Genomic DNA, 27959 nt, shown 5'->3' on the forward strand with positions numbered 1-27959 from the left:
ACCATGATAAGAAAAAAATGAAGTCTAATACATGTACTTACTTCTGATAAAATCGAAAGCTGACGGTGGTAAGTTACTGCGTTTCGATTAGCCTCCATGAAGTACCTCTGAGTGCGTGTCCTTTCCCGATCCAGTTTCTTCTCCAACATGAGATGGGAGGTGGATAAAATATCCAAATATTTCATCATCACCTCAGACACCAGTGAGGTGACTTCCACTATGTCTGGACGTATCTCTGCATCAGGAGTTAAGCACCTAGAGAAGGAACCTTTCTCTAATGAAATGCAATTACTTATTTTTAGAAATCCATTTACTACCACTTCATTCATTCAATGGTATTTATCAAGTCATGCCAGCTAGCATTTGAGACAAAAAGAGGCTGCAGAAATGGGCTGACAGGAACGCATGAAGTTCGACAAAGGCAAAGTCCTGACACTAAGATGGACTAACCCCATGCAACAGTACTGACTAGGCACCAGCTGGATAGAAAGAAGCCCTGAAGAAAAGAACTAGAGTGTTGATGGACAACAAACTGAACATCAGTCAGTAGCGTGCAGCTGCAGCAAAGAAGGCCAACCACATACTGAGCTCTATTAGCAATAGGGTAGCCAGCAAGATGAGGAAAGTGATTATTCTGCTCTCTACTCAGCATTTGTGAGATCACAAATGAGTGGTTTGTCCAGTTTTGGGCTCCTCACTACTAGAAACACATTGACATACTTGAGCAAGTCCAGTGGAGGACCACTAAGATGGCCAGGGTACTGGAGCATATGACGTACAAGTAAAGGCTGAGACAACTGGGTTTATTCAGTCATAAGATGGGAAGTCTATGGGGAGATCTTATTGCTGTCTACAACCACCTAATGGGAGGGTGTAGAGAAGATGGAGCCAGCCTCTTCTCAGAGGTGCACAGTGATAGGGCAAGAGGCAATAGACACAAGCTGGAACTTGGGAAAGCCCAATTAGATATAAGGATTTTTATTTTAGTTATTTATTTTAATCACAAAAGTGGTTAAGCACTGGAAAAGGGCCCAGAGACATTGTGGAATATCCATCCTTGGATATATTCAGAACTCAACTAGACAAGGCTCTGAGCAGCCTGATCTAACTGGATCTGCTCAGCGCAGGGTTTGGACTAGATGACTGCCACAGGTCTCTTCTAACCTAAATTATTCTATAATTCTATGGTTCCTCTTTCAGGCACCGTAGGTAGCTGTTCAGTAACAACAATAATATATTATTAGGTATATATTTAAATCCTGAGAACGTTTTGGATGTAGGCTAGGACATGAAAGCCAAGGTGGGCAGTTATTCATGTACTATAAATTGTTTTAAATATATTAACTAAAGTAGGCCTGACAATTTACTACAATTTCCCTGCAGAGTACTACTGACCAGCTATCACACACATACACGTAACCCAATACTCTTTTTAAAGGGGTGTCACAAAATGCCTTTCTTATTTCTAAAACAGTACTTTTCAAATAATCATCATCTCTATGTAAAGCAGCAGTTCGGAAAATGTTCTACAGCATTTTAACTTGATGTTAATCTCTTTTTATAGCCAATTGCTCAAGTTCATTATGATTCATCTCTTTATCACAATTGTGTTAATCTGTTTTATTTAAACTTTTAATTTCCTTTAAATAGATGCATTTTTTTTGCCCTAAGAAATGTTCCACTTGATTTTTCTTTTTAATTCTTGACTTTAATCCACTGAAATTAGTCAAAATTTCCAAGAATCATGTGAACTGTAAAAGACTTCTGATAGGTCCTTAATCCATTTCCCATGTGCCTAGAAAGAAATGATTTATGACTAAACACTGAATAAACTGCTGTTCAGTTCTGAATGACTGTGGTGATTATGATTTCAAAACCTTCTTTAGTAGCTTAATTCACTGAAACTAACCTAATATACTGAATGTAAATTTCCAGTTGAAACCTTAAGCTTTTCATGTTTTTCTAATCTTTATCAACAAGAGAAACCAGATTTTTTTTCTATTTATGGCATTCCTCTTTGAATAGGTATTGTGCTTCAGTCATCATTCAGAGATGAACTTCTTCATTTCTTTCCTTTAATGTTCTTCATTTTGTCTAAATGTCTCCTGAAGCATGAGTCAAAACCTAAACATAATATTTCATTTAAGGATTAACCAATAGTAATAGAAGTAACATTTTATGCTTCCCACTGCTACTAAAATAAGCAGGGTAAAGCTTATGTGATAAGAAAATTTAATTTTAATTTTTCCTGTATATATCTATTTAATCAGCTATTTAAACTATGTAGACTGTCAATAAAATGATGAAAAGAGCAGCCAGTCTGATAACGATAGGGGGACCTTTAGTGAACCTCTTTAATACAGCAACAAGATCTATAATTATAAAGGATAACTCAATAGCTGGTCTTCTACCAATCAATCAAATACTTCGTTTTACTGAGTTTATCATCATTATCAAGAATAAAAGGAAGGAAAAGATGGTGCAGGAGAAGAAAGGCCAGATCCTCAGCATAAGTTTACTCAACTTTACTGATAAAGATCAGTTTCAAATTTGCAAGAGAATAAGATACATATCAATTATGATATGATGTGACACGAAGATATTTTCTGAATACAATTGGGATGACTATATTACTCTCAAATGGTAAGCGGTGAATGATTAAAGCCAGTTATTCTACCAAATGCCAATGAAAGAGAATGTGTCACGAATATTATCAAAATTCTATTTTGGAAATATAATTTGTACTGTTTTCCATCTCTTTTTTCAAATAAAATCACACTTAGCTAGTTATAGGTAGCTAATGGAACACAGATTAGAAAGGTACTTACTTTAAAATGCTTTAAAAACAACTACAAATACCTGTAAATATTTAAAACGATTCACTTCTGGATCTTTTAAACTTAAAAGTTAATTCTATTTGCTTCTATCCTCTCCAGTGACCTTTTTCATTTTCAAGGTCTTTAGATAACAGAAATCTTTTTATATAGTAAAAGACAGTAAAGAAATGTTACAGTCTTTGCACAGTAAAGTGTTTTTTAGAGATAGAATTCCACATCTGAGTGAGAAAGAACAAGTATTTTCGTTCTAAGTGGAGTCTTCCTAAAATGGACAATCAAGAGAGCTAAGCCTCTTTAGAAGTGCACCAACTCACACTCTATAATTTGCCTTACATGTTACATTATCACCAGGAAGAAATACGTATTCAAAACAAAGAGAAATATATGATGAATGAGCAGAACAAATATAGTCTCATCTTTTCCCCCATCATTGTGTTATCTCTGCTTTGTTAATAGGTTCAGAAGTAGTGGGAAATGTACTTCTAACAATCAGATATACACACACAATGATGAATTTGATCATACACACACTGTGATCACTATCTATAAATAACATATTGCAATAGAGTTACTTCCTTGACCACAAACTGCACTTGAAAAAGTCTTAAAATGCTGTAATTTTATGAAAAGAAATAATTTTATGTGTAGGGGATTAACTGTAGCAGTAGTAATCTTAAACACTTCAGTATTGTGTACAAAGTCCTACGCATTGGCTAAACATGCTGATTATACTGCCATGTAGTTAGGCTGATCTATACTAACAGTATGTTATCAGCAGGGTGAGTAGATATCACTGTTTTCTTTTAAATCAGAAGACATTTCATATTCAGAGACAAATACTGATGGTTGCTAAAGTCAGTAAATTGTCACATTGTCATTACAGGAAACATAGATAACAAAATACCTTTTGGCAAGATGTCGAAATTAGACGAGATGAGTAATTACCTTTTAATCGTAACTGATACTTTTTCAGAGTATATTCCTTCTGGCACAGGTTCGTACACAGCCCCTACTATCTGAAAAATTAATAACCTAGAGTTAATTGAAAAAAATATATTCCATTATGAATTTTTAAGTCCCCTGTAATAAATACTTTTCCTTGGAACAACTTGATAGGCATTAAATCATCAGCTTTACCTTGCAAAGCAACTTAGAAAACACCATTTAACGGAGAATGTCTCTTCTTACTGGGTATCCATATTAACGTACATAATCACTGTAGAACAAGGGCATGCAACATCTGAGCAAGGGAAATGTCTACAAAAAGCAATGATTTCTTTTCATTGCTGATTATGTTCTAAGGAGCGAGTAATAAACAACCCTATAGCAAATCTAGTACTATGCTACATCAAGAAATTTTTTATATCTAAAACTCCTATCACCAAATGCAATGATAAAAATGTGCTAGCATGAAAAGTAATAATATATTATTATTTGTAAGCTATTTTTGTGATTATGAAAACAAGATAACAATTCATACAATGATAAATAACCCTGCTCATTCACATATCTGAACTAGAGAGCAGTTTGTGCTTCTGTAATCTCGCATGTGAATTCTTGTGGATCTAGTGACCACAGGCAGAAATAACTAGGTAGGTTGATCTAGCAAATCCAAATACCTTAGTTGCCAAGGAGAGCATATTGGTGCTGTAAAATGGTGGGTTCAGAGTTGCCATCTGATAAAGGATGCATCCTGCTGCCCAGACATCAGCCTTCTCTCCATACGGTTCACTCTTTACAACTTCAGGGCTAAATAAAAAAAAGCAATGCAATCCACAAGCGTTTAATTAATAGTTTTCACCTAGAAGTAGGCTGAATTTAAAAAAAAAAAAATCTCCAGTTAGTCACTACAACATATTTTCAGAGCATATCCAATTACTTGCAAAAGGTAGCATTTATTTCCTTTACCTGCTAAATTCTGTAAGTGGAAGTACAATTAATAGCTTTTCCACTTTACAACATTTCTCCTCACAACACTGGTAGTTTAACTGTTTGCTCACTTATGCTTTCCACTCATTTCATTTTATACATCTTTGGAATTACTGGATACAAACGAGCTAGTGCATTCAGAATCTGCTTATGAAAATAGCATTTCAATAAAACGGACTAAAGAATGGTTAAATATATCACATCCTCTTGTAATTCAAATATCAGAAAGGTTTGAATCACATTCCTATATTTAGAACACTGAAGGAGATGATTTTGCTATTAATGTGAAAAAACAAACTGCTCACAATATCATTTTATCCTGTTAAAACTACTGTTATGGACTCGCTGTGCTGACATCCCTGATGATGCTTCATGTACAACCAACAGCCTAATGACTATTAAAAATATATATACTGCAAAGATCCATTTAAAGCAAATGAAAGAAGGCAATAATTTCAGTTGTGACTCAGTATGAGGCAGACTCACTTCCTTAATTTTCTCCGCACCCTTCATAAATTTGGGTGGTAGTAATTTACATTAGTAGGGATAGCCTGATGCTGGACTTCAAGTCTTAGCAGTAAGTACAGGTCATATTACTTGGTGAGTTAGTTTATTCAAATAAAAACAAATAAACAAACAAACAAAGAACACTTCACTCCTTTCATCTGTAAAACCAACTTGAAACCATGCTTATTTTCTTTTTGCTTTCAGCTTAGAAATTGCAACCACAGAATCAACCTTATAACACCGTCATCTTTGGTAAAATACCACATTTTGGAGCTGAGAGGTACTGTATAAATTCATTTACTGATGTGGTCTAGATGAAATATATTGATATAAGGTATGCTGGTATGTACAAAATAAATTCAGAAAATAGGTTTTTAAAAATAAATGGGATGAGGTTCCTTAGATAAAAAGCACCTCAGTAAAACAGTTTATCTTAACAGAACGGGAAGATTATACCTTAGGTCACAGCGTGGGGAAATGAAAGAGACTGACGGGTCAGACATTTCTGATAAAATTGATCAAGCAAGATACAGATTTCTGGGTGAAGTCTATTTAGCAATTCCCCTCGAATTTTGCTGCTGCTGTTACCATGGAGGGAACATAGTATGTTGAACATGATGGTAAAACAGCATACCATTTCTGTAACTGGATCGTCATTATTCCTCACCATGACACCAATTCATATAGGGACTTTGTGGAAATTTCATTTTATGCATTAAATGTGTCTGTTAGAGTGAACATCAGCACGGCAATTTAGCATACAGATGGTAAGCTCAGTAAGGCAAAAGTCCCCATCTTAGTAAGGTTCTAAGTATAGTGATACTCCATAAAAATTAATCTATGACTCGAGTTTTACAACCTTTCCTTCTAGTGACCATTTTCATGGACAAAGAGTTTTAAAGTTACAAATTGCTGTTTTTACTTGACCAAAATATAGGAAAACCACAAGATGAGGTTATTCAAGCCAAATCTATGCAACCCTGCTAAAAGCAGTAAAGCTGCATAAGACTCACTGAAAGAATAAGCTAAAGTCAACGGAGGTATAGAGAAACAGATGCGACCATGACCTGTCCTGCAGAATCTTGTGTTACGGATGATGAATGGAAGGAATTAACCTAACTTGATACTCAGAACAAACAGCAGTCCATTGGGCTGGTGGCTGGGAATGACATATTTATTACTCCAGTGATTTGGAAGACACAGAAAAGCACAGTGCTGATTGATAGCATATTTAAGGGTCTTATTTTTAACAAAGTTTAATACAAATGCATAGTAGCTTAACGTTAATGAAGTAATTTTGTCTATTTATTCATGGTGAAAAATTTCTTGTTCCAAATGCAAACCTAAGCCATTTTCTTTATCAAAAGGAGGACTTGCAGCAGGATCCTTTCTTCCAGAATAAGTGTCCTTAGTCAGAAGTTAGTCTTTGATATTTAGAGTATTAGGATAAGTACTGCTTCACGCTTAAGAGGTACTGTGTATTAATGAAGTAATATTTATCTAACTGCAACAGTTTTATAGAGAATCTAAAATATTATATGATACTATGCTTTCATAGCAAAAAAAATTGTGCAGTTTGCATTTTTAAATAGCATTTCTGAATATTATTTATTTACCCCAAAAAGCGCAAGAGTGAAATCCCTCATCTTGTTCTAAAGGCACATCTGACCATCTGCTAGTGAGAAATGTGGGTGGGGTACAGTACTTGTTGACTAGCAAAACACTTTTGCAATTGAGTTATGTGTTTTGGATCCACACTGTTGAGGGACGCGAAACAGAGAAAGTACCCAGTTTTGTTCCTGTACACTGCTGCCCACAAAACAGCAGGGTGGTGGGAGTACATACAGTCTGTCTAATTCAGTTGACAACAGAGCATAAATTGTCACTGTCTGGTTAAGGCCAGAAAGAATGAGTAGAACCAAACCTTGAATTCTACTCCATAAAAATCCCAGTCTGGGCAACGACTATAGAAAAGTAACTTATAAGGGTACTATTGGTATGATTGCTTTCTGATTTATTTGTAAAGGCACGCTTCTTCCTTTAGTTCTTCGATTAAGAGATCTGAATTGGGTGAAATAAACCAGTGGCACTGATTAAATTCCTAGCAAACAGATGACCACATCATAACAAGCATTCAGAATAAAAGTAAAATATATAAATGAAGAGACTCTAAGAGATGATAAATAATTTAATTTCCATTGCTCCCAGGGTTGATCATACTGACAAGAAGCAGCAGTGTAGATGTTATATTCCATCATATTCACAGTCTTGGAAATTAAAAAAGGCACCAGCTATATCTGGGGTGGGGGTGGGGGGTTGTTTTGTTTTGTTTTGTAAACATTTAGTTCTTTCAGTTAATATATTCATGATTATCACTGCAGTTTTCTCCTAAGTTTACAAATCACTGTTCCTTTCCAAATTACATATTCGAGCTGAAAAAGCTTACATCAGCAGCATTATGTTAACTATAGGAGGGTCCTTCACTGAAGAAATGTCCAGAGCAAAAGCAAGGCTAAATTCTTCTAAGTAAAAGACACAGATATGTATCTATTCCCCAGCATTATTCTGCAAATGCTCAGTATCCTTGAACAGACAGTTTTAAGTGTTTTTCAAAAAGCAGCTCTTGCTCATCATATCAGCACTGCTTTTTTATTTAATAAAGTCTTCTATGTCAAAAAGCCTTAAAATGGTCTTGAGTTTGAATAAGTCATTGATTAATCCAAAGTTTCTGTCTTTTCTTTTGAATTAATTTTGTAAAATTAAAGAGATATTTTTAATAGAGAAAGCAACTTCCCATACTACTCCACTTCTATTTTTTTAAAACAGGATTTAAAAAAAAAAAAATCAAATCTTGTCAAAACGTGTGCTACTTGTAGAACAGTACTATGTTACCAAATCATCTCTAAATGGCCTTGGAGACATTTGTGCAACTGCGCTTTCATTTAGAATTTCACTCACTATGGTATTTTGTCATGATATCTAAGAACTTTAAACTGGGATTTACAGGTAGTCTGTCCAAATTTGGATTCTGCTAAATTAGTACTATCGCACTCCTATATGAAAGATCATTATCCTCACAGGACTAGTTCATGCTCACATTAGTTATCAGTGGATGAATGTTCTATATATGATGGAAGATGTCCTGCATCTTGATAAAGTAAGAGAGAAGGTCAGGAAACAAAATTTGTAAAAAAAAAATAGAACTAATTTTGTAGAGCTTTCAAAGCTTACAAAAATGTTGTCAATGCTATCTGGTTGACTCCACATGGGACACAATCAGTGAATATTTTCCATGCTACAGAGCGCTTCAATAAAGCTCTTTTGAGTTTTCTTGGCATAGTGTTCACTGGTCAGTCCAAGTGCTTACAGGCATAAGAACATGCCTGTGTATGCCATCCTGCAATATGAGGAGTAGCTTCAAATGGAACATGATTTTAGCTGGACAGTTATGGATTAATTAAAATCGGAGTGATTTTTCACACTAACTTCCAGAAAAGGAGTTATCGCTATTGAAGGTAAAGAAATAAGTAAACATAACTGAATGAGATTTTAATAAATGACTAATAGTTATTGCTTTATGGTTTTCATTCTGCAGATGAATTATTTACAACTTGATGGAGATCTCTGCAGATGGTGTTGGTTCTACAAATATTCATGCATAGAAACCATATCTGCTTCAGGAAGCTAACTTAGCTGAAAATATTTGGAGGCCAGAATATCAAATATGTTTATCCCTTTCTTCCTTCTCTTTACACAGCTACTTACTGCCACAGTTGGAGACAAGACAGCAGGAGAGATTGCCTTTCAGTCTGATAATCATTCTTTTGTTTGTGTGTGTGTGTGTGTGTACATGCGCCTGTGTGTGTGCGTGCACATGTGCTTACAACATGTATATGATTTTACTTTTTCACGTTTCCATCATGTTCAGAGTAAAATCAGCAACTTCCACCAAAAAATTTAGTTAATATAGCTGAGACTTTTCATGTATATTACACTACAGTGCACAGTTATTAAAATTTACAGGACTTCATAGACTTATATTTGGAGTATGAAATATGTATTATTCAGTGAGCATAAATGGAAAAACAACTTTGAGGAAGGCTGAGAGCCTATGGTAGATTCTTGTGGACAAGTTTGTCATATACTGTCAATTTCTTTTATCCCCAAACGAGAAAGGACTCTCTGCTGTTTCTATTAAATTTGGCTATGTAGGTAGCTTTATTAAAATTCTTATTATATAATAATCACAGAATGGTTGAGGTTGGAAGGGACCTCTGGAGATCATCTAAGTCCAACCTCCCTGCTCAAGCAGGGACCTCTAGAGCACATTGCCCAGGATCACATCCAGACGCCTTTTGAATATCTCCAGCGAAGGAGACTCCACTACCTCTCTAGGCAACCTGTTCCAGTGCTCTGTCACCCTCACAGGGAAGAAGTTTTTCCTCAGGTTCAGATGGAACATCTTGTGTTTCAGTTTGTGCCCGTTGCCTCTTGTCCTGTTGCTGGGCACCACGGAGAAGAGACTGGCCTCATCCTCTCGACACACCCTCCCCCCCCTTCAGGTACTTGTACACATTGATGAGGTCACCTCTCAGTCTTCTCTTCTCCAGGCTGAACAGGCCCCGCTCTCGCAGCCTTTCTTCAGAGGAGAGATGCTCCAGTCCCCTCATCATCTTGGTAGCCCTCCGCTGGACTCTCTCCAGTAGTGCCATGTCCCTCTTGTACTGGGGAGCCCAGAATTGGACACGGTACTCCAGGTGAGGCCTCCCCAGGGCTGAGGAGAGGGGCAGGATCACCTCCCTCCACCTGCTGGCAACACTCTGCCTCATGCACCCCAGGAGACCATTGGCCTTCTTGGCCACAAGGGCACACTGCTGGCTCATGGTCAACTTGTTGTCCACCAGCACTCCCAGGTCCTTCTCGGCAGAGCTGCTTTCCAGCAGGTCAACCCCCAGCCTGTACTGGTGCCTGGGGTTATTCCTCCCCAGGTGCAGGACCCTGCACTTGCCTTTGTGGAACTTCAGGAGGTTCCTCACCGCCCAGCTCTCCAGCCTGTCCAGGTCCCTCGGAATGGCAGCACAGTCTTCTGGTGTGTCAGCCTCTCCCCTCAGTTTAGTATAGTCATCGGCAAACTTGCAGAGGGTGCACTCTGTGCCTTCCTCCAGGTCATTGATGAATATATTGAACAAGACTAGACCCAGGACTGACCCCTGGGGGACACTGCTAGCTACAGGCCTCCAACTGGACTCTGCACCACTGACCACAACCCTCTGAGCTCTGCCATCTAGCCAGTTCTCAACCCACCTCACCGTCCACTCATCCAACCCACGCTTCCTGAGCTTGCCTACGAGGATGTGATGGGAGACAGTGTCAAAAGCCTTGCTGAAGTCCAGGGAGACAACGTCCCCTGCTCTGCCCTCATCTACCCAGCCAGTCACTCCATCACGGAAGGCTATCAGATTGGTCAAGCATGGTTTCCCTTTGGTGAATCCATGCTGACTACTCCCGATCACCTTCTTGTCCTCCACATGCTTAGTGATGGCCTCCAGGAGGAGCTGTTCCATCACCTTTCCAGGGATGGAGGCGAGGCTGACAGGCCTGTAGTTTCCTGGCTCCTCCTTCTTGCCCTTTTTGAAGACTGGGGTCACACTGGCTTTCTTCCAGTCCTCAGGCACCTCTCCTGTTCTCCTTGACCTTTCAGAGATGATGGAGAGTGGCCTAGCGATAACATCCGCCAGCTCCCTCAGCGCTCGTGGGTGCATCCCATCGGGGCCTATGGATGATTTATGGATACCGAGTTTGGACAAAAGATCTCTAACCTGATCCTCCTCGACCAAGGGAGAGTCTTCCTCTCTCCAGACTTCCTCTCTTGTCCCCAGGGTCTGGAATTCCTGAGGGCTGGCCTTAGCAGTAAAGACTGAAGCAAAGGCGGCATTCAGTAACTCTGCCTTCTCTACATCCTTCGTTACCAGGGCACCCGCCCCATTCAGCAGCGGGACGGCTTTTTCCCTAGTCTTCCTTTTGTTGATGTTGTATTTGAAGAAGCCCTTCTTGTTGTCCTTGACATCCCTTGCCAGATTGAATTCCAGCTGGGCCTTAGCCTTCCTTGTCGCATCCCTGCAGACTCTGACAACGTCCCTGTATTCCTCCCAAATGGCCTGTCCCCTTTTCCACATTCTGTACACTTCCTTCTTCTGCTGGAGTTTTGCCAGTAGTTCCTTGCTCATCCATGCAGGTCTCCTGCCCACTTTGCTGGACTTCTTCCTCAGAGGGATGCACTGATCTTGAGCCTGGATGAGGTGATACTTCCTTCTAGGGCCCTACCCCAGGAGATTCCCCTAAGTAGGTCCCTGAAGAGGCCAAAGTCAGCTCTCCTGAAGTCCAGCGTTGCAATCCTACTCATTGCCCTGCTCCCTCCTCGTAGGATCCTGAACTCCACCATCTCATGGTCACTGCAGCCAAAGCTGTCCCCAACCTTCACCTCTCCAACTAGACCTTCTTGGTTCGTTAGTACAAGGTCTAGCATTGCACCTCTCCTCGTTGGCATCTCCACCACCTAAGTCAAGAAATTATCATCAATCCTCTGCAGGAACCTCTTTGACTGTGCCTAGCTGTGCTGTCTTGCCAACAGATGTCAGGGTGTTTGAAGTCTCCCATGAGAACCAGGGCCTGTGATTGTGAGGCTACTCCCAGCTGTCGGTAGAAGGCCTCATCAATGACTTCCTCCTGGTCAGGTGGCCTGTAGTAAACCCCCCACAACAGTGTCACCCATGTTACCCTGCCCTTTAATCCTTACCCATAGGCTCTCAACTTGCTCTTCATCCACCCCGAGGCAGAGCTCCATACATTCTAGTTGCTCCCTCACATAAAGAGCAACTCCACCACCTCGCCTTCCTGGCCTGTCTTTCCTAAAAAGCACATAGCCATCCATGACAGCATCCCAGTCATGTGAACTATCCCACCATGTCTCTGTCACTGCAATGAGATCATGGCCCTGCGACCGCACACAGATCTCTAACTCTTCCTGTTTATTCCCCATGCTGCGTGCATTGGTATACAGGCATTTCAGAGAGCCAGTCAAGCACGCAAGCTTCCCAGGAGAGGTGCAAGAGGAGCCTCCATAGCCATGTTGCATGCTGTCTCCCCTGGCTGTATGCACCTGCTGGAGGCATCCTGACTTGAGCGGTGTTTTACTGACTCTCCTGCCACTATACCTCTCCCCTTCCCCCATCTTGCCTAGTTTAAAGCCCTCCCTACCAGGCTGGCCAATCTGTTGGCAAAGACGCGCGTGCCCCGCTTGGTAAGGTGGATCCCATCGCTCCCCATCAGCTGTTGATCTTCAAACAGGGTCCCATGGTCATAGAAAACAAAGCCCTGTTGCCAACACCAGCGGCGCAGCCAGTTGTTAACTTGGAAAACTCGTCTACTCCTCCTCCCGTCCTTTCCCCTCACAGGCAAGATTGAGGAGAAAACGACCTGGGCTCCCAGACCCTTGACCACCATTCCCAGAGCTCTGAAGTCCTGTTTGATGGTTTCCAGTTTGCCTTTCGTGTCGTTAGCACCCACATGGAAGATCAGCAGAGGGTAGTAGTCTGATGTATGGACAAGCCTTGGCAGTCTTTCCACAACATCGCTTATTCGAGCCCCTGGCACGCAGCAAACCTCTCTGGACAAGAGGTCAGGTCGGCAGATAGGTGCCTCTGTCCCCTGCAGCAGGGAGTCACCCACAACAATCACTCGCCACTTCTTCCGGGGGTTCCTGCACGGCACAGGGTCTGCCAGGCCAGTTGCCTCCCTTGGAGCCATGCCCAGCTCCTCCTCAGCTTGGAGGGCACTAAACTTGTTCTTCAAGGGTAAGTCTTGAGGAGGAGCAAGAGCCTTTCTCCTTCTATGAGAGGTCTCCTGCTTCCAGCCCTCTTCAACAGCGTTATGATGCACCTTTACACACAGTACTGAGCCCTCTGACAACTCCGCTGCACTGGGGGCTGGGGACTCCTGGAGCTGAACAGTCTCTGAGAATGCCCTGTCAATCTCCCGCTCATCCTCTCGGATGCTACGCAGCCTACTAACCTCCTCCCATAACTCCCTTATCTGGTGATGCAACTGGTCAACCACAGCACACCTCACGCAGGAGAGCTGACTGTCAGCCCAGGCCCCACGGAGAGGCCCCAGGCACTCCCTGCAGCCTGACACCTGCAGAGCCGCATCTGCTGTCTGAGGGTCTGTCTGGGTTGAAGCCTCAGACATAGCCGATGCAGCACCTCCAGCAGCCACTGGGGAACGTGCTCTGCGGCGTGTCATGACCATGCCCCAGGAAAGGACACACCACTGTGCAAGATGGAGAGGTGTCTTCTTTGCCTTCTGGTGCCCTTCTGCGCAAACTGCTGCGCAAACTGCTGCGTCTGTTCGCTGCCTCTGCGCTGCGTCTGTTGGCCCTGTGACCGCACACAGATCTCTAACTCTTCCTGCTTATTCCCTATGCTGCGCGCATTGGTATACAGGTATAATGGCTTACAGTGGATAGCATTTTTAGGTGACGTTAGTTGCTGGCAGAACTCATCACAGCAAAGTAGAGCAAGAAATTTATACAATCTTTGCACATACATTCTGCCCTCAAAGTTTCCTGCCACTTATATTATTTAACCTTTGCATTCTTGGGCCTCCCATTCTGTTCAGCACCATATGTTACAGAAATATACCATCCTCTGATCTCTGATGTTGCACTTATAAACTCCTTTATAAGAACAAGGTCAAATTCAAGATACCAGTTCTGATATCAAAACTTTTCATCTGGGACTGAGCTAGGCTACTGGAACAGTCTGCCTCATGATCACTTATAACTGCCACAATTCACTATTTAAAAATGCCACAGCCATTCTCAAATATTAATCTTATGCAAGAAAGATTAAGCTTTCAGAAATTGTCCTAGTAATCAATAACTCACAGGAAAGACAGCAGTGACCAAGAACATCAGCATTTTCAGAGAAACCTGCAATACTCACTGCTTTAGATGAGTACTGTACGATTTTGTTGAAAGGACTAAAACCCTGAATCCTGGTGACAAGAGAGAAAATAATCATTTTGGGGCATGTTTCCCCATTTTGGGAATCATTAATGGTGCAACAGAAGACTCTCACAGAGCTGTGCCTCAGCTTAGTAAAGGAATTTAAACAGTCTTAAGATTTGTGCTGGCTCTCAGCACAGCCAAATTTTACTATCATGTGAAATACTATCACAATCATCATCCATAACTGTCACAGGCCAAATGTTAACACAAGAGTTGAAACAAACATTCTAGAGACTTCTTTCCAGGCAAAATTCAATATATTTTTCAAGTCTGACAAGTTTGGGGTAGCAAAGTCCTAGGCAACAGTAAATAAGCAGCATCTACTGATTCAAAAAAAGAAAGAGAATATGGACACCATTGTAGTTTTTTTTGTCACAGCTTAAATTTTGGCTTGACTGAGCATATACTCAATACATCCCAGCATAACTTTTATGTTGCTTTGTCCTAGCAGTACATTAACAATCTGTAGAGAAGGTGGGACCTACTTATATTTTCTGTGTCTAAAAAGCACGCTGGGGATGAAGGGAACTACATTTCCAGTCTTGAATCATATAAACAGAAACAGTTAAGTGAGAAACAGTTAACTGTTTTATCTCTTCTATCATAAAATCATAGAATAATTCAGGTTGGAGGGGACCTCAGGAGGTCTCTAATTCAACCTCTGCTCAGAGCAGGCTCAGCTATGAGATCAGATCAGATTGCCAAGGATTTATCTAACCTGCAGAGGTAGAGACTGCACAACTTCTCTGGACAGCCTGTTTCTACACCTGACTGTGCTAACGGTGAACATCTTTTTCCTTATATCAAGTCAGAATCTCTCTTGTTTCAATGAATGTCTATTTTCTATTTAGAAATGGGCCTATACCACCAAATTTAGACCAAAGACTGAGAAAGATCAAGGGTATGCACGTTCTAAGTTTAAATGAACCAAATGACCCACTTCCAGTCACTTGATAGACCCTGCATTTTACTAAATTGCTGCAGGATACTTTGTGGGTGGCTGGAGAGCATTATTTAAAACAAAACAAAATAAAACCTGACTTTATACTCAGTTTTCTGTTTGAATCACAGAAGGAAAAAAAAATTTTTTTTAAGTGAAAAAAAATACATCTTCTCATGATCAGCATCACACTAAAGCAGAAAATATGAAAAAAAGAAAAGCAGTTGCTGCTTGTCACATTTTTTTTCCTCTGGGTAGTTTGCTGCAGGCTACAAATACCCATTTGGTATTATAGCTTCATAATTACTACTACAAGTAAAGAAAGAGGAGAAACAGGAGCCACAAAACTGACAGTTCGAATAAAGAGGTTCTGCGAACATTACTGAAAGCTCTTTGCATTTCTTACCTGCAAAAAGAATTCACCACAAGCCTTTTGGGGATATTCTGTCTATCCCTTGAGTGATGAAGCTGGAGCAAGATTTTCCAGCACTAGTTAGAAACGTAGCCTTCACAGTTTTCTACTTTGAAAAGTAGTGCCAAAGATTTTTACAAATTAATTTATAAAATAGTCTTATTATAAGACTTATAATATGAATTTATTAATTTATAAGTTTATTACATCGTCTACTAACTTGCATTTATCTTTCTCATTACAAATTATGTTAAATATTTCTTTTTGTAAAAAATTATATGTAAAATTTCTTCTTCACAAAATAAACCCTTTCAAACACCTTCTGCAGCCTATTAAAAAAAAAATCATTTCCACTAATTTTTAAAGTGTATAGGAGCAGAGAAGGAATTTATTATCTTTAGTTTGTAATTTTACAGTGTAATAAATCCTCTTGCCACGAGCTGGGGAATGTAATTTTATAATGGTTGAAGTCAACTAAGAGAGGTAACTTTCCCATATATAATAGCTCCCATCAGTGTAATCCCTGCACAGAAAGTTCCTCTCCATTCATATAATTTAGTCTATAAAGAGTAAAAAAGTCATCTAAGGTCAATAAGTAACAGGTGACTAATGACTGTAGGATATACATGCACTATCTGACAATATCTCCTTTAATTTTTACTAAAATTTTCAAGGAAAGCCTGTTTTGATATGGAAGGAAACTTAACACCACAAGCAGTAATAAAGCTGAGTAGTCTGCTGCAAACTGAAATGTTAATGAGCACTGAGAAACGTGTAAAAACAAGAATCCAGTTATTTCCTGTTATTTCCTCACAGCTACTCTGCCATTGATCAACAATTTAGAGAATTCAGAAACTTACTGGATTCTTTCAGCACATATTCAGTATCTGCCTATCAGAAACACAGGCAGATGTTTTGTGCTTTAGCTTTTGTTTTTTTATGTTACAGTTTTGGAAATAAAGATACAGACACTGAGTTAGCGTTCAACACGTAATTTGTATTCCCTTCAATTTACAAAACATTAAGCTTCTGTGCAAGCTGATTTTATACATTATTGTTTATAGATGTCAAATACATCAAATCTGGAAAATAATTTATGAGCTTTAACTATTTAATTAGACAGTGTTCTAGAATATATGAAAAACACCTGCAATTCACTTCTAATACACCCATGTCACATGCTAGTACAAATCAACTGACATCTAAAAACAGTTTATTCTTTACTTTTATTACTAAAAATAAAAATCAAAACAAAAAACTTCTTCATGTCTGAACTACTGAATACCCACAGCATTAAGTATGTTCCACACACAAGGTACTTCTTCTAATCTGTAAGAGGAATAAGTTATCCCTACAGCTGTGTTTCCCCAGCAGAACGTAGAGCACATCATAAACTGGGCCAAAATAGCCTCGTATGTATTAAGCTGTGAAGGTTGTAATTTGAAAAATATTGTAAGCCCAAATAAGAAGTTCTGCTTTGCTGCTACTCCCAATCACTTTTTCCCACCCCCACCTATTCTGTAGTGCCAGCACAAGTATATCTACAGCTGCATAATGAGTCAGATGAAAAACTTGATTCACCTGAAAAATAACTCAGCTGGGGCAGTTCTCTAATCTAGTTCATCATCATGTGTTTACACAAATTCTTGTGCTGGCCCAGGAGTAGCATGGCTGGTTCCCCACTCCCCTAGTTATTTTTCGAACTTTGTGCCAGTACTGCTTGGTTTTAACGCCATGATATCAAATGTGTCAGTGAAATTATCAAAGTTGGGAGGTTTCTCTAAGGAACAGAGATACTAAGCAACTGCCAAAAGGCTGGCTTTTAGGCATAAAAACAGCTTCCTCTAAAACACAGCTTCTACTCTTAGCTCATAATGCTCAATTGAAACTTTTTTTATTTAATCTTTTCCCAGGTAAGCAAGAACCATCTGGTCAATCAAAATATAATTAACCCAAGGAAATAAAAGCTTCAGAGTAGCTCTTCTCAGTGCCCTTTTTCTGAATAGAAAACCTATATGAAAAGCTGCTGAAAAGACGGCAGAAGAATTTTTTTGTGAGTGCTCATGAGAGTTGTGAGGTACATTCAACTACCATGAGTCCTCACAGATCCTCCCATCTTTGAAGTCTGTACTTTTACTTCGAGTGTGTACAACTCTTGCAGGTAGAAAAGATTCATGTATTAATCTAGCAGACATTTCTTATTTGTGGCAACTTTATATTTTCACTGCTTTTACACACATTAATCTCTAGTGCTAGTGGAAACAAATTCTTTCTCAATCTCATGGAGCAGTAGCAAGTAATCACTTAATACATAAGGACCTTTTCAAAAAAGTAACTTTAAAACTGATAGATAAACTTCACTGATGTTCACCAATCTTCCTATCCAAGATCCATGAATACCTGAATGCTGTCATGCTTGAATGCATGGAAAAAAGAATATGCTCCAAAAATTGCCAGATACGTCAATTGCGTGTCTGCCAGAAGACTACTGGACAATTTTAAAGTCTTCTACTTAAGTATCAGCTCTAGCGGGTGGAACAAAAGAGCTGCCAAGAATTCTCATAATGCACAGGGTCGTATGTACTTGAAAGCATGGAAGACATCAACATGACAACCTTGTTTAAATATGGTTATTCTAGAAACAGTGTTGCTAGCTGGATAAACCAATCTATGCTTAATTTGGCAAAGTAGAATACAGAAATAAAATGAGCAAATATGATGGAATTTGCCTCATGTTATCCAAACTGAACTAACTTCTCTACAGATACAAATACTCTCACTGTTTTATAATATGTGTGTGTGTGTCTGTGTGTGTGTGTGTGTGTGTGTGTATGCATATATAACTATGTATGTATACATATATAGATAGATACGCATATATATAAATGGTCCTACTGAAAGATACATTTTGGGTCTCTAAAGTCAGTGTGTAAAACTACTTCACGCTTCTAGGTCGTTACTTTTTTTAAAAACTTGTTTCAAGAACAACCTAATGAGCCTTGCAGGTTCATCAGAAAAGGTGATATAGTAAGCTTTTTGTTGTTTCTGATATCTCATTATTACTGAAGAATGTCATCAAATATCACATTTCACATTGTAAGGAAAATGCAATAATTATCTAATTAAGCTAAAAATCTTATGTGCATAGCTGTTTCAACTGGTTTTATTCTTCTGAATATCAAGATCATCATATTAATCTCTGAGTAATTTTAAGGTATCATCAATACCTAGTTTAGTGGTCCAGTATTACATACTGGAAGCAAAAAACAGAAAAATATATTAAAGTTCTAACATATCTATTATTCCTTCAGACAGATCATGGAACAAAGTCTAAAACAACAGAGAGTATGAGCCAGATTCTGAAACTTACAAAATAAACCCTCTCTTCAAGGTGCTTTTTAATTAACATTACTTAAGGCAAACATCACGGCACGGTCCACACATCTAGTATTCCTTTAAAAAAAAAAAAAAAAACCTACCAGACTGTCAAGCTGTCAATTTTTAAAGAAATGCTGTAGATAAATTATATCAGTTAGGTTGTGGCAAGATGCTATCCTTGTACATAAAAATTGAAGCATTCATATTCTAAACGGTACTCCTAATATGCATCTGACAAGTACTTTTAAGAATTGACTCCTTTTAACCAGAAGTGTTTTCCAGTGAATTACAACTGCAATTTTCTATCAAATGCTTTGAGGATTTGCCTTAAATCTGTAACTGTACAAACTGGTCAACAAAGGAAAAGAGCTTTTTCCTTTAATCTATGGAACAGAAATCTGAACACTTTAAAAAATGGTAAAAAATTTTGCTTACTGAGCTATATGTCCTTCAAAATGAACTTCATTCAATGCCTTTATGCAAATAACTAAGCTCCTCAAGAAATAACATAAATATTTGCAGAAAAATAATTTTCTACAAGAAGATGACCAGAAGCAGTAGCAAATGCAATTCTATAATAACTCTAAAATAAACCTAAATCTCAAATAACTGAGTTATATAAGCTGTTAATTTCACCTAACTTTAATCTTCTATAAATTAGATATAGGCTAAGCTAATGCTCCAGCTCCCTCTAAAGCAAATGGAGAGAGGCACATCAAGAAGTTGATTCACCTCACTTTAGAATAGCTATTTAAAATAGACGGGATTAAATTTCCTACCAAAGTGCCTACTTTTTTCCATCACATTCTGTAGTCATCCAGCTGCTTTGCTTGAATAAGAGGCCTGGTTTTTGAACAGCTGCATTTAAGCAAGATGAATACCAGGCACACAAGAGACTTCTTTCTGACTGTATGGGATGACTTGGCAAGAACTTGGATTTGCTGGAATCTAATATAAAAGATAATTAACTAATAGCTACTTTTCTGTTTAGCATCATGGTCAGTTTAGATTAAAAAGTAGAAGAGTAAGAAAGTAGATAGCTGAAGATTTTGTCTGAATATGATGGTAACTTCATTGTCTTCTTTCATACAGAACTACAGAGTCTCAAATCTAAATAAAGTCTGTTGATGCAGATACCTGCAAAGACCCTCACAAAAGTCAGTGGATTAAATAAGAGCACAGGGTCATAACATAAATACAATTTTTTTTTAACGTAGACATACCTTGTTAGATATTTTAATATTAAACAATAAATAATTCATTGTTTGATGGCTCACTTACAAACACCAGCAGAAAAAGTAAGTCTGCATGAGAAATTGGATGAAGACTAAGAAGAAGGAAGAAGGAGGTTTGAGACTATTCAACTGGCTCTTTGACTGCAGTAATTGGCACCCTTGAAACTAAAAAAAAGATATTAAGTATCTTAATAGTTTTATTCTCTAAATTAAGTTCTTTCCAGAAATAAACTAAGGCCTTTATCAGGCCTCTTCAGATAGAAAGGAGAAACATGATTACAGGCAAACTTGTAATCAACAAAACCAATCAAAGACTACTAGCTGCTCTGCTTTTAAGATGACTTGAACAGAATTCAATACGCCTTGCTTTAAACATTCACTAGATGACAGAGCTTCTCAAGATATCCTTTCCCCAGAACATCTTTTCCTCTTGTCTTCCCTCATACAAACCACCTGGCCCAGGTTGTTCCTTCTCTCTCTTTCACACTACCCCAGAACTACGCAGGGTAGAGAAAATACAAATAGAATACCTGTGTGGAGGAAGATTTCCCACTGACATTCTCGAGAACCTCTTGTTCATTAGCTGGTATCAGCGACCCTTTCCAGCATTTCTAACCCAGATGTCTATCCTAGTTCTTATTCTATTTATTTTTCTCTATTCTAATATTATTTCTATTCCAATCTTTATAGAAGAATACTGCAATCATTCAGTCTTCCACTATTGTTAGTCGTCTTAATTGTCTGTTCTTTCAGTCAGATGCTGGGTAAACCTCATGCTGTCTCCACTAATTCCGATGCCACAGCTGGCCTACCATGAACTAGGCAGTGAAACTACCACTGCACAAAAAAGGAAGGGATGAAAAGAGGAGACCGGATCATTAAACATCCAGAATTAACATTTCTCTAATGAGATATGGTCAATTACTGCTCTAGGGTTTATTCTAAAAATGCCTCCATAGAGTACAAGAACTCCATTCTGTTATAGAGCGACATGTGCTTTCACTTATTCTAGCATTAAATAGTTACTTTTAAAAAAAAAATCATCCTCCTATACAAAAACTTATCTGGAAAAAAAATCTAGGAAATAGTATAACAGAGAGAGAACAAACTAAAGAAAGACTTGAGTCAGTTTGAACAATCCTTGATAGAGCTTAGAAATCTGACTAGTATGAAAACATAAGCAACTGAACAAAAGTTACCCCAGAAACTAAAGTCCCAGACCCACAGGAAAACAAGAAAAAGCTTTAACTGACCACCAGTGACACAGAAAAACAGCAAACACAGTATTATGAAAACATCAAAGAAAGCAAGATGATATATAATGGCACTAGAAACTGAAAAAGTATACCATACACAAAGCAACAAAGCAAAACAGAAAAAGTAGTAGTAAAACTGTCAAGATATCAACACAGATGACATCTGAACAGGAGAGAATTTAGGGGAGGAGGAAACACCAAAAGTATTCCAAGTACTGCATTTCAAACTTCAGAGTACCTCATCCAAATGTAGCTCACTATACATTACTTAGAAGGGAAAAAAAAAAAAGAAGAAGAGGGGATAATTCTAGCAAACAAATACCACCAACATTGGACTAAAAGACATTTACAATCTCATGAATTACTTTGGGTGAAATGACTAGTTGTATTAGAATAAACAGCATTAATTCATTATATTTCTTGTCTGGATCCAAAGCAATTACAAGTAAAAAGTCTTCAGTCATTGAAATAAAGGATTCTGCCACCCCTGAAATAACTGCTATGCAAGTTCTACAGAAAGAATTATTTCTGAAAGTACATGGTTGATTTTTCTGTTATCGTCATAGATTAGTACATTTTCTTTCAGATAGCAGATTAAATTAATCACGCAGTCTGTAAAAATTCTTACATACTGTACTCTTATTTTTACCTATTTTTTCAAGCATTAAAGTCACTCTTTAGGAACTAGATCAACAGGACTCACCTGTTAGAAAAAAAGTATAGAAACTAACCTCTGTGTTTTCACAATGTCATCAGGAAAACATGTTCTATGACTTGGTAAAGTTACTTCTAAGTTATTTGGAGTAAAACAACTCTTCCTAGGAACCAGAGACAGAAAAAAAAATCATCTGTATCAACTAGCCCATGTCACTTTCAGTGTGGCTTAAGTCCAAGATTTTTGTGTATTCTGTCTTGTCTAGTATTAAGTATATCTTATGGTGGGAACTTATGTAATTTCCATTGAAATATTTTTCCAGAGATAAATGCAGAGATATTTATGTTTCTTACTTTTGTTTCACAACATCCAGTCTTGCTCCCACATGCAACACTAATACCAGATGTGGTGTTAAATACATAACAAATGTCTCCTCATATCTGAAATGTAGCCAATTTGTTATTTAGCCAAATTGCTTAAAAGTAAATCACTTGGTGTTCTTTAACAAGTCAACTGCATTTAACATTCCTCCTCGAAGTTCATCCTGTTTATCTTTTTAGTAATGGTATGTCCAAAATGAAACATAATGTTCTACGCAGAGTTGCACTGTGACATACAGAGAGACACAATTATTATTTATACTGTCTCTGAGGAGTCCAGCTCAGACTGCGTTAGACTTTTTACTGACACATCTTCTTATAAACCTTTGCCTAAACTACAACAGCACTATCACAATTAGGTTTCATTCCTTCATTCTCAGAGTGGACACTTGAATTAATTGTCCTTTAGTAGACCTTCTTATAAAAATATTGTATTAATATACTGAAAGGATTATTCAACTTCTGTTACCTTTCTAGGCAAGCCAGCAAATCCTCTGCCAGGGCCATTCCATGAATGGCAAAACTGACATACGACTGTTTTCTACAGCTTTGTATCGTATCATTCTGTTGTACCTCTTATGACTCTTCCGCACTGCAAAATACCTTCAGTTTCTTATTCGCTCATATCGAATAGTACTGTCAGATGACAGCATGTACTGTGGCTTATTTGGAAGGCAGCATTACAGCTCAGCTCAAACTTTTTTCTCACTGAGAAGACTAACCTGCGTGTATACTCACTATCCATCACCAACTTTTCACAAACATTTAAAGAACCTAAACCCTCAAACTTGGTTGAAATTGGTGAAAGGGTTCAAAGGTTATTTCTGGAGAAGAAAATAACAAGAAAAACTAGCAATCAGCAAGATTATATAGCATCATAAAGCAGGCTAAAAATTAAGTACTTATGAGTATACAAAACACTTCCTCATCTTTAATTACCCTTCCCAACAGGAAAAGGCTTTAAGTGAAAATATTATATCTGTCAGCAGAATGAACAATTAAAAAAAGACAAAGCAAAACAAGAAAATCCCACAGCTCTGCATGCAATCTTGTCACAATATTAAATTGTGCAATGTTCTTACAAGATACGGCTATAAACAGAAGCAGTGATCAATACTAGAAATGAAACTTGGGTAGGATAACACGGTATATTCAGGCTGACTGTGTACTCAGTGGACACAAACTTAAGATCAAGGAATATTTTCTACTCTACTGCAGAAGAGATGGGAGACACAAGTAAAAATATTTCCTCTAATTACCAGGAAATAGAAAAGAGTGTTTCTCAAAATCTCACAAAGAGAATAAAATCTCATCTCTAATAGGAGAAAATCCAAACCTTACATAACATTGTTCTACTTACCAGTGTTCTACAACTTTAGAAGCAAACGATGATGTTGTAGAAAGATCAGGTTAACGCTCCAAACATCACAGGTCACTCTTAGCTGATTCTTTATGATACCTGAGAGGTCTGCTCTTTTTCATGTTTTCCCAATAGCTTTTCAGATCAGTAAAGTTCTCAAGGAATTACGATAGCATTCTATAGTCCCTCTCAACTTCAAAACTTATTTCATTTCTCAAAGTTTTTCTAAAAATTCCTATATACATATACAATTATAAAAGCAGTTATCATAACCATGATTCGGCTAACTTATTCTTAGATCCCTTGATCTACTGTTCATATGCCCAAATTTTTTTGTGAAGCAAAGAAATGGCAGGCAGACGTGAAAGAAAACATCATTCTCTATACCCCCTTACGATTTGCCATCTCTTCTGGGAGGACCTTCAAGACAGCTGGATAATAAAGATTTTGCCCTCACTAATTTGGAGCAGATTGTTTTTGGTGACTAGGCTAGTGACTAGACTTCAGAACTCATCATCAATCCCTTAAGCAGTCAGCTCCTCAATATTTAATGTATTACATTATACATTTTGTATTCCAAATGTACACATTGCTGAAATGTTTTACTCAAGGACATAACCAATTAAAAGGAATTGGATCACTATTATAGTAGAATTATATATCAGTATGAAGCAGAATAAAAAATCATCACAATTACAAAGCTTAATTGTATAAGCTCCTCTCTAAACATAAAACATAATGCTGTTATTATTTCATAATGATGCAGTTCTTAACAAACTGCATTAGCAAATTGATTCATTACTTGCTCTTACCAATCAACCCTGAATACAAACATTTTTAGTATATATAGTGATGTTTTCCTAGCATCTGAACCACTCTGCATAATGCTGTATATCCAAATGTAAACCATATGCAGACTCCACTTATTTTGACATTTATTATTTTATTTCTGTACTATATTGTCTGCTCCCAGAAAAGCAGGTTGCAATTCAAACTACCCAGAACTTATCCTTTCAATTCAGAAGAAAGTAATTTCTGCCACTCTAAAACGACAATGCTGTCTGTCACCTCTCTTTCCAATTTCCTTTTTGTCCTGTAGGAACTAATATTACTGCTCTTGCTAGATATGCATACCCAACACTTTGATTAGTTTACAGCCCTTCAGCTCTACTATAAATCATCAGAAAAATCTAGTTCAAGCACTGGTTGAATCCTTAGGCTCTGACTTCTGTTTCCTGGCTTATGTGAAAGAATTCAATCAGTTCACCTCATTCTTTGCGAAAAGGTTTTCATATTAAAAAGCCCATTGTTATGAGCAGTACTAGCCAGGTATCTTGAAGGCAGCAACCACTGCTTTCAGCTCTTTGCAAAGCCTTTTTAACAGTCATAAATGATCATGGCATTGGAAAGACTTTAAATGTTTTATCCTGTCATTTTACATATGATTCAAGTATACATTTTTAATACAAAAGACATTTGTCCCCTATCCTTGGTTTCTCTTCTGACTGCAGACAGGCAATGATCACTGCTTCGCCTGTGGAGTAGAAGAAGAACTGACAAGCAATGCCCCAAAATATCACTTGCAGAGCGAGTGCAAGAGTAAGTGAAATTTCACCTCAATACGTACTTCTAAATAACTGGATAAAAAGGTAGAAAATGGCCCAGGTCCTAGCTCTGATGTACTTGCGTGTATGAAGACAGTTTATGCTAATAATAACAAATGTGGTACAAGCAAGCATAAAAAGAAAAAAAAGAGGCACTCCCTCGGGTATTGCTCAAATAAGAATTTCCTATAAAATGTGAAAAGTGGATCACGTTAGCTACATTTGGCACAGAATCTAACAGGAGAGAAAAGAAGAGAACATAGCCAGGAGGAGAAAATTACAGTTCAGTGATCCTGAGGATCACTGGGGCATGGTTTGGAACCTGATACATCTAAGGATGGCTCTAAATTGTACGAGTAACTGCTTTTTATAAGAGCACAGTAACTTCCCATCAACAGCTTCTCTTCCCAGTTATAATTGAACAAATCCATTTTGTCAGAGGAGCTGGAAAAAGATGGTACCTAACTACATCGAACTCACTAGACTTAACTACCCAAACTATCACGAACGGGTTGAGCTATGCTTCAGGAGTATTTTGGGAAACAGTGTAGTATTGAAATTGCCTCAGTTCTGCTCACTATGAAGCAACATAGCATTAGTCTTCTAGGTATGGATCTGAGCATTTAACATATTACAAGGACTGTCTTGAAGGCATTTTTGATTTAGTGCTTTCTGGGGAAGAAGTGCCAAATCATCATCATTCTGGCACTAGGAAATTAAAGTAAAAGTTTCAAAAGTAGCAACATGAATTATATTCAATAGCTGAAGGTCTGAATTCTTGACTCTTTCTCGTAATTCAGCAGAACTACTAGTAGATCCACTGATAGCTCTGAACCTTTAACAACTGCAGGCCAAGAATCTCAAAGGAGATGCAGGGAAGAGACCACTTCAAGAAGAGTACTTCAAACACAGACCTGATCCACCAACTTAGGAATTCTGGCAGGTATACAGCTACCACATGTGGTCACCACAGCAGAAAAGGAAAGCTGAAGATGGCTAAAATCAGAAAGGCTTTTCAACTTCTGAGAAAGATGCTGCAAGTGCCACAGCCAATGTGGTGATCTCAGGAGAAATTCAGAATGAAATCACTTCCAGCTTTACTCAGGATATAATGTTGTGATAGGTTTTTCTCCTGTATTAACAGATATTTTGTAAATTAAAAACTTTGATGAAAACAGAAAACAATATTAGACTATAGAATGCACACTGTGCAACATTTGTGGTATGTTTATCTGTTGTTCATCATAATTTTATTTTTAAATATGTCAAATAAACTGTGTTTTATTTACAGTAGCTGGAAGTGGCAATTTACAGCAGTGGGAACAAGAGTAGCCGAAAGTCCCTAAAAGAAGAAAGCCAACTTCTGACCTTAGAAAGTTTGACACTGAGCATCATGTCCAGCATAGTGAGTCTGAAGAGAAGGAACAGGAGCTGTATGTAAATGACATTGCAAAGAGGCTGGAACAAGCCAGTGCAGGAATGAGGAATGTTTGGATCTGCATGGCTCCAGCTGAAGTTACTGTAAGTGTATTGCTTTAACAAAGCAACAATGAGGGTATGCAAAGCTTAACCGGTAGCTTTGCACAAGAACACAGAGATCCAGAACTGCGACACAGATTAACAATTCCTTAATTAATTTCTTTTGTTAGTATTTTAATCAGTAGAAATTCTCAACTTAAATGACAGCCTTGAAAATCAGCCTAGAACACATCAACTGCTATTGGATGAGTACTGGGTTTGTGCTTTCCACAGTCGATATTTTTACCTAGATTACACTTGCCCACTTTTGTTCACAGTACAGCAATCTCTAATAATAGCACGGTTGTTATTTATATGTCACGAAACACAAAAGTCTTAATGTTCTATCCTACCCACATTTACTTCTGTTTGAAAGAACATGTATAACATGTTAACATGTATAATTACATGCACTGTTTCCATTTTGAGGTGAACCTTTTGGACAGGAAATGCTTTCTATTTCACTCTCTTGAGAGAACAAAATGCAAGCCTGTAGTAATCTTCTTGAAACTTAGGTAACTGTATTAGTACTGAAATTCAATATTTCAGCTTGCCCACAAATGGGATGCCAAAGGAAGCTTAGCTCTTTTAGCAAACTGAATAATGTTATCAACTAAGGCAAAATTTTAGTTGTCATTCATACATTTACTAAGCTTAAATTGCAAAAAAATGTGTGTCATACTATCCTACCTTTGCAGATTTCAAACAACAGAAAATATTTTTCCAGTTCAGTCATTAAAACCAAATGCTCCCCGATCTAAAACAAATTCACTAGCACCAGTCTCAAATATTTTTCAGAATGTAAGTTGCTCATATATATAACTTACCACTTAAGCCACAATTAAATTAAAAAACATTAAAATCAATTATATTGTTTTCAT

General features: G+C 38.0%; 1 protein-coding gene and 1 long non-coding RNA gene across 3 annotated transcripts in view; one reads left to right on the forward strand and one right to left on the reverse strand.

Annotated features, from left to right (window-relative positions):
• The window catches only part of NEK10 (NIMA related kinase 10), a 114171-nt gene that overhangs the window by 44421 nt on the left and 41791 nt on the right, over positions 1-27959 (reverse strand). For both annotated transcript variants that reach the window (XM_068935465.1, XM_009687925.2), the window contains exons 24-26: positions 4457-4586; positions 3783-3853; positions 42-255 (exon numbers count right to left, since the gene is read on the reverse strand). In XM_068935465.1, the coding sequence (XP_068791566.1) occupies positions 42-255; positions 3783-3853; positions 4457-4586 (415 nt within the window). The remainder of the gene's footprint in view (positions 1-41; positions 256-3782; positions 3854-4456; positions 4587-27959) is intronic.
• Positions 3-27907, forward strand: LOC104152541 (uncharacterized). The gene is made up of 4 exons (XR_695986.2): positions 3-68; positions 5478-5553; positions 25468-25555; positions 26852-27907. It is a non-coding gene; the product is annotated as an uncharacterized lncRNA (long non-coding RNA).

Source organism: Struthio camelus, chromosome 2 (genome assembly GCF_040807025.1).
Source record: "Struthio camelus isolate bStrCam1 chromosome 2, bStrCam1.hap1, whole genome shotgun sequence".
NCBI classification, from domain to species: domain Eukaryota; kingdom Metazoa; phylum Chordata; class Aves; order Struthioniformes; family Struthionidae; genus Struthio; species Struthio camelus.